This window comes from Diadema setosum, chromosome 3, assembly GCF_964275005.1.
Source record: "Diadema setosum chromosome 3, eeDiaSeto1, whole genome shotgun sequence".
NCBI lineage: Eukaryota > Metazoa > Echinodermata > Echinoidea > Diadematoida > Diadematidae > Diadema > Diadema setosum.
The window spans coordinates 45385477-45397252 of record NC_092687.1 but is presented as its reverse complement, the minus strand read 5'-3'; the positions used below and the strand labels follow the sequence as shown (position 1 = coordinate 45397252).

At 37.6% G+C, this 11776-nt stretch overlaps 1 protein-coding gene across 1 annotated transcript; it reads right to left on the bottom strand.

The window, feature by feature from the left end:
* Nucleotides 1-323: 323 nt before the first annotated feature.
* LOC140246923 (uncharacterized) lies at nucleotides 324-10920 on the bottom strand. Its single transcript, XM_072326244.1, has 8 exons — nucleotides 10847-10920; nucleotides 9907-9920; nucleotides 9156-9464; nucleotides 5031-5207; nucleotides 4099-4380; nucleotides 3019-3306; nucleotides 2450-2590; nucleotides 324-1723 (listed from the first exon to the last, which is right to left on the bottom strand). The coding sequence occupies exons 1-7, from the start codon at nucleotides 10918-10920 to the stop codon at nucleotides 2454-2456; spliced, it is 1281 nt and encodes a 426-aa protein (XP_072182345.1). The 3' UTR covers nucleotides 324-1723; nucleotides 2450-2453.
* Between the last annotated feature and the right edge of the window lie 856 nt (nucleotides 10921-11776).

Here is an 11776-nt window from a genome sequence, read left to right as displayed (position 1 = left end):
GTCGCTGACAATAACCATAGTAACAGGCAGTGACCAGACCATCTCAAGCAATCAAAACTAAGGATTTTACTGAAATTGTCAGAGACTGACAACTTGTCAGCGCTGACTTAATTGATGAAACACCCCCTGAACACCATATATACACTGACGTCCTATAATCTGCAGCAGTTTGCGTAATACACGTACATGAATAGTATTAGCATTCGTCACTTACTTCATAATCATACACGAAATTAGGCGGCTTTTTATCTACACATGTGCACACAATCATACATACGTACAAAAATACACGCATACATACAAACACACAAGCGTCTCGATGTCACGTCCGTCAGTCGCCCACATTCACTTTTTCCTTCAAACCGTTGCTTTATTCTTATAGTTTAAAAGTCAACTTACAGGCGCCTTTATCAATATCCTTCCCTATACACTTAAATAAACTGTTTAGAAATCGCATACAATTCGTCACTGTGATTTCTATTCTACACTTCTCTTTTCTTTATTTGACAAATTGAGAATTTAAACAACTTTAATACACACTTTAAATAATGAAACGAGACAAGTGTTAGAGAAATGATTGTTCAATCTTCAAAAGAAGTCTTTACTGCGTAAAATGCGTTTACAATGACAATCCTATATACTACAGTATTAAGGCTTAATTATGGTCATGCAATCCTTTCATCACTGAAGTCTAAACTGATCATGCTTTGATCCAATGCTTTGGATAACGAAGCAAAGTAACGCCGGGTTTTGAAACTAGTTAACCATACTTGTGAGGGTTTCAAGTAATTGTCCTCGTGTCGGGGACTTAAAACGTTTCTTCCTTCAACTGTCTTTATATTTCAAGTTACTGTCCTCGTTTCAAGGGTTTCAAGTAATTGTCCTCGTGTCGGGGACTAATCGTCTCTTCCTTCAACTGTCTTTATAACTGACCTATACATTACAAGCTTTGCTTTTTAGTAGGTCCTTCACATTTCATGTTTGTAAAATTGTCTTCTCTTGTATTCTTTGTAATTACGACGCTATGTCCAGTCTTATGTTCAATCGATTGTATCATGTTATTTGTGTTTTGAGATGTGGAATAATTAAATCAGATCAAATCAAATCAAATCAAATCAAAACAAAACAAATCAAATCTTTCAGCACTGGGAACAAGGTCTGACAAAAGAAAAGAATAGGGAGATGCAAAATCCTCACAAACATTGCTTTTTTTTTTCTTACCTATATCAGTCCATATGCAGTCGACATCACCTACGTAATTACAAATATGAGAGATATTTTGGTTTTCTGTTCATCATCTGTTCATCATCATCATCAACCTTACTGCTTTTAAATCTCGCATGTTGATGGGAAAGTGTGATTTTTTTTTCTCCATGCGGTAACCCAAACTTGAATTGCGATTAATTTGAAAAAAAGAAATAAAAGAGATAAGTAAATTTATCTTGATTACAGATCACGTCCATTTTAAACAAAGTATACCACCATGTAATCGTAGGACACGATAGTCAAATTCGCTGCATGAGTTCCACCTCTTTGTACACTATGGCTATACGTATTCCGTCCGTTTTAGTGTTTAAATAGTGTAAGATCTCGACTGAAATATGGATCTAAGACTCTACGAACTGCACTCCTCTACTGTCACATCCGTCAGTGGGGAATTTTCTTTGTCGAACGAAATGGCAAACATGAATACGAGACCACGAATCCAGTTTATGCTCTCCATCTATAAGAAAAATACACAAGATAAGGACAGAAACAATTTGAAGGTTAGGACATTCGACAGACACATTTGAATATAGGAAAATGCCTCTATCATTTAAAGTGTTCAGATATAAGGTAAAGCCACCAGAGGTTATAAAATTTAGGTTTTTATGTTTACATGTGATCATTACTACATCAGCAAACCGCACGAAACGCTTTGAAAAATCGCATTGAAATAGAAAGCTCAGTAACTAATGTTGGTTATTGTTCCGAGGGAATCGTTTCCAATGCTGTTGTCTCAAATAGTATTGCTACTCTGCACTTTGATAGAAACCGGTCACGGAGGATGAGTACAAGATGGAGACGCATTTCTTTTTTTCATTCACATGTCGAGTCAGTATTAAATAAAGCTTTCAAATTATAAAACCTGCCGCCCTCAGCTCTCCTTTGCTATTACTTCCATGCATCTTATGACTGGCAATAAGGGAACTTAAACAAGGCTAAATACCAAAGATCCGAAGGAGAACAAGAGGAAGATGCCAACGAGAAATAAGAATGAATTGAATAGGCAAGAGAAGAGCGGGAAGAAGAAGATTGAGGCAAAGATGTAAAGGAGTAAAAATATTTTGGAGCACTTCAAGGGGTGTAGGAGGCAGGATAAAAAAAGAGAAAGAAAAAGTACCGGTAAGGGAAAAAATGAGAGGAAGAAAATGTAGTAGAAAAGGGAAAAAAAGGAAGTCTTTAGTACCTCTTCAGAGGATGATAATTTTTCTTCTTTTCATCACCACGATTACATAGGTCATCACCGACATGAACAACGCTGTGAAGAGCAAGGCGTACGTGGTCGACGACTTCTGAAGAGCTCCGCAATGTAGACAAGCAATGTGAGCTGTATGGCCAAACCAAAATAATGACCGTAATGTTTTGACAGAGCGCAATTAACGGGATGATCGAAGGTAAACGGACAAGGCCCAGACAATGTTACACACACGTCTTTTCATGTGCTTTATCCTAAGTTGTACATTGTCATTTCAAGAACACATCATAACCATATTCAAAACAAGAGTGAAAAAAAAAATGACTCAAGTCTCGAAAGTAAATTGAATTAGTTTGATTAAATTCTTGAGGTATAAATTTGAATATGATAGGAATATTGAAGAAAGATATCATCTAGCATGTAGGGATGAAGGTGAGAGTCAAATATTAGACAAAATTGCAGCTGTCATCCGCAATATGTATTATTTCACATTACACATTTTTACGCTTGCTCTCTCAACGTCCAGAGGAGAATGAAATTATTATTAAAAGTAGATTAACCTCTCTCCAAGCAGTACTCGAGACTGGTGTAGGTCCAACCAATCCCGTTCGTCCCCGAGCACGTGATATTGATGCACCTGTTGTGTGGGCGTGGTCTGAAGAGAGCCGAGGCGCTGCTGGACGAGGAAAGCGTGGTGTTGTCGACTCCGATGGTGTATGTGTGAAGGTGTGGGGAGGGCTGGTCCTCAGGACTAATGTGACACGTGATAACGAGAATGACATGGCTTCCTTCCCCATTGATCTCCTTGGTCTCGATGGAGAGGATGTCACTCGCTGGAGGCGCGTGACCTAAGAATAAAAAAAAAGGCACACAACACACATATATAATCTGTTTGTTTTGTTCTTGTTGGTGTTTTTTTTTTCTTTTTAATGTGTCTTTATTTGTCAGGTACTCTGCCTTTTCCCCAAATCATGAATATCCTTAAGGAACAAAATAAAGATCCCCCATCAAGAATTTGAGGGGTCAAAGGTGAACAAAGTCCATTGAACGGTTGAAGGAGAATTACCATCCTCATTGTAGTCTATTAACGAGCCAGACACTGATGAGTTTGGTTGACGATGCACATAGAATTATTATGGTAACAAAATTTGCGTTGTTTATCCAAAAACATGAAATAAGCACCTCAACACTCCCGAGAAACATTTGAATCTTAAAATTTAAAACTTCCTTGTATAGAAAACAATTACAACAACCTACTCTACAACCATAGCCTTTGTGTTCACATGAACAAATCTGCTACTGCCAACTGAAAAGAGACGAGTTCGGGGTATGAAGAAAGATATTAATCTAAAAATCTTAGAATGAAAATACCCATACTTGCCTGGATAACACTTGCACGAATGGACACTGTCATGTAATGTTATAATTGATCAACGTGTAATTACCAGGAATAAAGCTAGTACTAACGAGTTTGGTATATTGCGAATCATTACATTAAAAAAAAAAAAAGCTTCATGCCAAATGTATTTGGAGAGAAAAAAACGTACTGGTATATGAAGTGAAATTGATTTTCCTTCTACTAATCACAAAAGCTTTGGGATTTAAAAATTATGATATTATGGAACGTTTTATTGTCTTACCGTTGCTTCTTGGACAGTAAATCTTTGTAGCGTTCGTTCTTCCGATGTCGTTGATACCGCTGCAGGATATTTCAACGCATTCACTCGGAATGGACTCAAGGATCAAGGAAGGGGAGCTTGACGTTGACTCTATGACGCCATTCACTGCAATCTCATATATTCCCACTGGTGGAAATGGTTGGTCACGTGGGTCGACGTGACACGTGATCCTGAGGTCATTAGTTTCTTGTCCGTCCTCGTTGTCAACGATCTTGATCAATATGATATTGTCTGCTGGAGTGTCTGTCGAGACGACGAGAGTTAAAGGTAGATGGATGATGGAATTCATCCTCATAATTATATACATTTTAATTCAACGATGTTGATCGAATACAGTACATTGCATAATCAAAAAGTAGGAATCGATGTTATTTGCTTTTTAAATTTAATCCTGAAGTTCTTTTATTGCCATTGGCTAGTATTGATATAGCTTCAGAAGCACGTACGTAAAATCTGCTCATCATAGAAACGAAAAATTATTTTCGAAAATCGACAAAGCTTCCATGAATATTAGCTAACCAGCAGCTAATATCATTTTGGCGCCTTGTGTGTCCTGCACTAATTTTAAGCAAGCTTGTTTCTAACACCAAAATTCTTTGTTTTCACATTATAAAATAACCATGGATATTTCTTTTTCTTCTTTTTTTTTTTTGGGGGGGGGGAATGCCTTGTTATCTAACATTTTTGGAATCAAGGACATTCTTAATAATTACAATATATGCATATCATTATCTTTTAATGAAAGTAATATGTCGTGTCGTAATTATCGTATACCTGGCAACCTGCATAGCCATCAACAATTCTCGGAGAGGACCGTACATACGAGCATGACAGCATCATTTGATTTGCACGCAGATCCTATATCAGCTCAGATACTGAAGTAAACGACTTACGCTGAACTTCCAAGGTTCGGGACCGTTCAATGCCGATGAGATGACACTGAAGTACGCCCCTATTGTCAGCTGCGGTTGGAGTGAACGTCAATTCGCTACTAACGTTGTAGTATGTAAAACGATTGATACGGTAGGCGAGATCAGAACTAGGAGACTCGTTGACAACATTATCTCGTCCTTTAATACATGAGAAACAGAGTGGGAAAGAAACCAACAATCCGAAATTAGTTTGAATAACATTGGAAAATTTACTTTGTACATAGGTAATCGTCAGAAGATTTGCCAATGCCTATTATCGAGCTTTCGATTAAGGACGAAAGAGAAAGAGGAAGGGAAGCATGGCGTGAATTCAATCTGCACATTCGCAAAACCAAACATTTCTCAATCCTAGTGATTTCTACGACAATTGTCGCTGGAAATATCTTCCTAAGTTCCGGTCTCAATAACAGAACAGCGCAGCTACCCGCCACATGTTTAGGTATACAGCAAGTGTGCGTGTGACAGCTACGCAATTCAATATGTGACCCTGCACCACAAAAACAAACAAAAAGTCGCCAGACATGACTTTTTAGTTAAGACCATAATTAATTCTGAAAGAACAGACTTTAAGCTTTAAAATGATGTATAACTCAAATCAAAATGGACTCTCCTAACCTATCTAAATATTGGAAAGAAAGCACAAACTCGGGAAAAGTGTGAACGGAGAAAGAGGCTCTGAAGTATAATGTCTATTCAAGCACTTAATCTTTACCAAGCCGTGCTGGCTGTGCGATGAATGGGACAAAAAAACAGGAAGTAAACCACCAGAGTAACAACAATGAAGGGATTATCAGATTGAATTGAATCTGTCCATAATTAATGTTAACTTACAAAGCAGTAGCACTATCCTTTCAAAAGTTATTAGAGTTGAAAATGAAGAATGTGTACAAGGTTTTTCAGAAATGGAAAAGGGACTCTAAAGACACACCTAATCACACTATTCTACCAAAAATGTTCGAGATAAACTGCTAAAAACACACTTTCCCATCCGTTTTATGATACCAAATTTTAGCATAATGTAAAAGAAGACCTGTTCTTTCAGAAAATATGAAAAAGTCAAGATCGGCTAGGTTGAACCATTGCACTCATTTCCAGTCCTCACGCAAAATCAGTGTGTGCGACTTTATGTTCGTTTTGTGGCGCACGGTCACATAATAATATATGATAGCATCAATTCTCGCCGGATAGTTTAGTTGGTAGTTTTACTGTTATTTTCGTGCTGAACAAATTTTACAATGACACATGCTTCAAGGAAAACAGCTCGAATTTCTGAGGTTTGCTGAGAAAGCATCACCACCTACGTCGTGAATGGACAAGTTGTCTTAGCACACTCGTATGAGCCAGGGTAGTTTGGTTTCAAAATGTTATATACTGGGAGTCGTATTGTGAAACCTTCAAAGGAAGATTTTTTTTTTCTCTATTAAAAAATCAGGAATTTTTCGGAAAAAAGTACACCGTATTTTAAAAATCTTTTTAACTTTCTTCCAAACCTTTTTTCAAAAATGTTATTTCCTATCAACTTTGTCTATATACAGCGAGGAAGAAATTGGAAAATTTTCTAATGAGTATGATATCAAGGAAGAAGATAATAATTTCTGACTTAGGAGGAAATTGGTATATTCCAGAATGCACTTTATTTGAAATGATTTAAGAAAGGCTATTAGGAAAGCCTTTACCCTGTCCTAAAGTCTGTTATTATAATAATTAATGTAAAGAAATAGCGAAATATAAAGGCAAAACATCATGCCAGACCTTTGGTTTCGCCGAATAACAAGTTAACGTATTATTCAGTTTTGCTCTATGGCTGTTTCAAAAACAAAAAAAAAACAACAGCAACAACTATCAACTACGTTAAATATGAATAAACTGTATACCGGTGGTAGGTGAATCATCGCTAAAAAGTGTTCCTGTTTATTATCCAATTCATTTAGGTTATTTCATTCATTTTGTGTTCAAATGTTCTTGTCATATTTTTTGCCAGAAAGTTATCCTTTTTTTCTTGTTCTACTGACAAATCAAATAGTTACGCATTCGGTGGTGTAGACCGGCAGGTCCCATTCCGTGAATTGGTGTTTAAAATGGTGTTAATGTGTTGGCACACAGTCATGTTTTATGGAGTTTGGTTGTTGTTGTTGTTTTTTTTTTTTAATTCTCAGGTTGCTCAAACTGCATGAACTGAGCTTTAATAAATGCAAGGTAAACAGCTCTTTGCCAATGTGTTCTCTTAAATCTTTTAAGAACTCTAAGAACAAAGAAACGAACGTGTTTTTCAGATTTTTTTTCGGGGGGGGGGGGGTGTGGGTGGGCAAAAGGGCCAGAGTGGTCCGTTTTGCCACCTTGTAGTGATACGAGGCCTTGGGTAAAGGGGCCGTGGTGAGTACCAAACAAACAAACAAACAAACAAACCAAAAATAATATTAAATTTTAATCAGACAATGATACATTTTGTCTGATGTAATCAACGTGGATGGGTAGCAATATGCAGCCACAACATATACACCAAAAACTCCGAAGAACAATAAAGCTAAGGGAGCCGTCTTACCCCACTTTCTGTTATGTATTAAAAGTCAACGCGACTCTTTGAAGAAAATGATGATGTTAATTGCTTCTTTTATTAACTAAGTGGTTACTCTAACTGTACAGATCCTTCGTTTTTATACATTACCGGTACTTGATAGCTAGACACGAATGTGTGCATAAACTAAGTATTGATGTGTGTACATAATTATTCTCTGAAAGAATTATCCGCGTAGGTTCAGTACCTGTAGCGTTCGCTTGTTACTGTACATACGCACAGCGAACAGGCGTATGTATGATGGTAGCGTTGGCCGCCGCGCTGCCCTCGGGCGCCGGCCCGCTGGTCGATCGTTTAACTAGCTAGATGTATCCAACCCGCGCGCCAGCTGTCGGCCACATACCGTCAATGTACCACACGCGTGTAGCTGTATGTATACACTGCCTAATCTATTTTTGTTTTAAAAAATGACCCCCCCCCCCCCCACAATTTCTGCAATTCTCTATTAATGTTTCTTTCTTTCTAAGTAGTACATTTTCAAAACTGTATCACGGGTGAAGACAAACATGTGTTTTTAACCAGACGTCATAATTTCGTAAGGATGTTATCGCACTGGTTAATTTTGCACAATACCAAACAACATTTGTAATTTTATTTGCTTTCATTAGAAAATGCAGTGGGTGGGGATAAGGATGGCCTATTTTTTTTTTTCCAGGGAACAGTTTCAGATTACCAATTCTGTAAGTTCCATAGGCACTTCTGAACTTTCTGGCTCAGAATTCTGGAAAAGAAACAGGAAGATTTTCAGAATAGTATTACCCTAGGACTCGTGCCCGACATCGCGCTGGGCCGGGCGATCATTCTTTTACTTGTACTACAGGACAAGTTATAGTTTCGTATCGCCTCGTATTGTGATATTTATAGTAAATTGCACATTTACAAACTCGCCCTCAATAATTCACAACCTAAAACAGATTGTCTGAATCTCGTCAAAGTCTGGTAAAAGTTGAATATTTTCTGTTAAGACACTTGTACCCATTTCAAAATAACTCGATAGTTTGAATGGAAACTCTGCGCTGCACTCAAACAGTTGGCCGCGGTATGGTAGTGTACACGTACACGGCAGCGAAGTACAGTCATTTCTAAATGAGTCTAAAAGTGAAAAAATTAACAACAAATATTACATTTTTACCAGACTTTGTAGACTCAGTTGTAGGGACTTTCGTTTGTAAGATATTTAGGGAGAGTTTGTGCACGTTTCAAATTTGTGTGGCGATGCAAACCACACTACACAATCACTGTGCCTCCCGCTAGATTGTGCATTGATTTAGACGTACAAGCTTGTACATACAACACTGTATGAATTGGCTTAAGATACAGAGAGAGAGAGAGAGAGAGAGGGAGAGAGATGAAGAAAGAAACAAAACTCGAGCGAGAGACTTCTTTAATTCAATCTTAGATAATTTTTTTTTATCTTAGATTTTTATATTATTATTTTCATTTCTGTAACTTGGCCTGAGTTACTCAGTAGCCTACATTATGAAATACGTGAATAAATGAATCAAACTTACGGTCTCCTTCACACCTCACTCCGGCGTCTTGACTGTGATCACACCCATGACATCCCCATGGATCACGAAGACAATAAACCAGAGAGTTTTCCGTTCCATCACAGAGAGCCCTGTAAACCCAGATTGGTCCAGATCCCTGCCCAAAGTGCGCTGACCCATAACTAGCTGAGGCCGATGAGTAGCCGAGATCTCTGCACACCACGTGCGCGTCTCTCATATCCCAGAAATCATCACACACCGTGCCCCACTGCCCGTTACACGATATCTCAACTCGGCCTTCATTTTGGGTTGATCCACCAACCAGCCTCACTGTAATAAACATGAGATAAAAAGATAAATAGATAGATAAATGGTAATGTCAAAATCACATGATTGGCAACCAAAAGGTTGAATTGTAATATGAGTTAAATAAGTCATTGCATGACATGGTTTGATACACACAACTATTTGTAAATAACTACAAATGAACACAACACTCGAAACCAAACAAAACCCTTCACACACACAAACCTTAGACCCTATATCATTTTACAGCAATCCAATGGAGGTTTTCATATTCATTCATATGCGAATATCTTTATATTCACAGACAATAATCTGAGGTTTGGTGTGAGTGTGTCGTGTGTCTTCAGGTCGATGTTTATCAGTGACATCTCTCGTAGATCACAAACGACGCCTCTGACACGAACAAACAGAGAGGTCTTCTTGAAAGTACGGCAACACGTCAAAACTCCATGATGTTAACACTAACATTCTGACACCGTCCTGAAATGAGAATGAATAACGTACAGTTAGACATTTAAATTAAAATAACAAATTGAAATAGCAATCTCTTAATTGTTCTCTTCTCTATAAAACTAACTTGTTACAGACCTAAATGTTGTATGAATGATTGTGAGAACTTACCGGTAGGCGGTAGATCTAGGCCTACATTACAATTAAACGTTTCCTTTACGCCCACGATAAACCCAAAAACAATAAATCCTACAAATATAATGTTACTGTCTACAAAATAATAGTCAAACCACTTCCCTTACAGTAAAGCAACATAATTTTCGTTGTTTTTTTTTTTTCATTTCGCTTTGATCAAAACACAATGAAATCAACTGAACGTAGTGTTTTGTAACTTGCACATGCTGAGGCTGTAAACAACATAGAATTATTGGAGAACTAAACCCTATTAAATGCTCTATCAACTTTAACAATCCCCCTTATTAGTTACACGTTAAATTTCTCACGGCTATGGCCTCATGATCACGAGAGCATTTCAATGATCCTTCAATCCCAATAGTTTAAAAGTTCACGTAACCTTACAATTTCTCCAAACCTGCCATCAACTTTAGTCTACATTATCCCACCGAATTTCTTTCGCCCAAGCGTCTATCAGCCGACATACATACACTACGCGCACAAAACTATACAACATACACACACTACGCGTGACTGTGGATGAATACTAGAAACACGTTAGTAAATGCCCAATACCAAGACAGCATAACATACAATCCCACTGTAGCTGCAGCAGGAGCCGATAACTGACAGCTAAAATTCTATCCTAAGAATAAACATTGTTTAGTACTATCGCCCTCAAACATTATACAATGAACATGCACTGGTAATCATATCTTAATTGCCATTATAATACCCCGAAATACAGCTTTAAATATCACTTTACAATAGGCTCGACTCACCATCCTGCTAGGATCTGGGAACAAACAGAGCTGCCTGATGATGATGATCGATCGATCCTCCCGGCCCCTGGCATGGCCCATACCATCATCATCATATCGCATCGAGATTCGCGCTTCGCGCGAGAGCCTATGGGAGTGAGCCCTCTACAGTTGACCAGTGACTGCAACAGCACAGGGTGATACTACCAAACCGTATTTGTATAGCGCATATCAAAAAAAAAAAAAAAAAAAAAAAAAAAGATTGATGTCTCTATATGAAGAGCTTGTTTGCAAAAACCGATAAGTCCATATTTGCCAAATGGAGATATTTGCGATTAAAGGTCAAGAAAAATGAGAATAATATGAACAATTTTGCTTCTTTTGACCACAACTTCAAAAATGTACCTTTATATGTAGTGACCAATATATCATTTAAAAGGTATTATTTTGTACTTTATGACGGAGACCGTACTTCAAAATCTTCAAAAATGGACTTATCGGTTTTTGCGAACAAACTCTTCATATGCACATTCAAGGAAGGAACTAATAGAAATTGGGAAAATAGACATGAGAGAGAGAGAGAGAGAGGGAGGGAGAAGGAGAGAGAGGAGACAAAACAAGGCGAAAAGTGACAGAGCTGCGACATACATTGTACAGTGTAAGCCTATAGTCTACGGACATGTTTAAAAAAATGTGTTTTCAAAAAACGCTTAAAATTTTTACTTTGTCGGTTTGCTTGAGATATACGTGGGTAACTTGTTCGATAACTCCGCTGCCAATTGAAAAGATTTTGCGCCATAAAACTGTGCTGATATTGTAGGAGTGTACAACAAAAGTTTTTACTGAGAGAGAAGATTTCTTGCTGGACGATATTAACTTGTTATCAGCTGTTCTATTAGATTGTATGTAGGGCCTAGTTTGTTTTTGTTTTTGTTTTTTTTTTTGCAAACA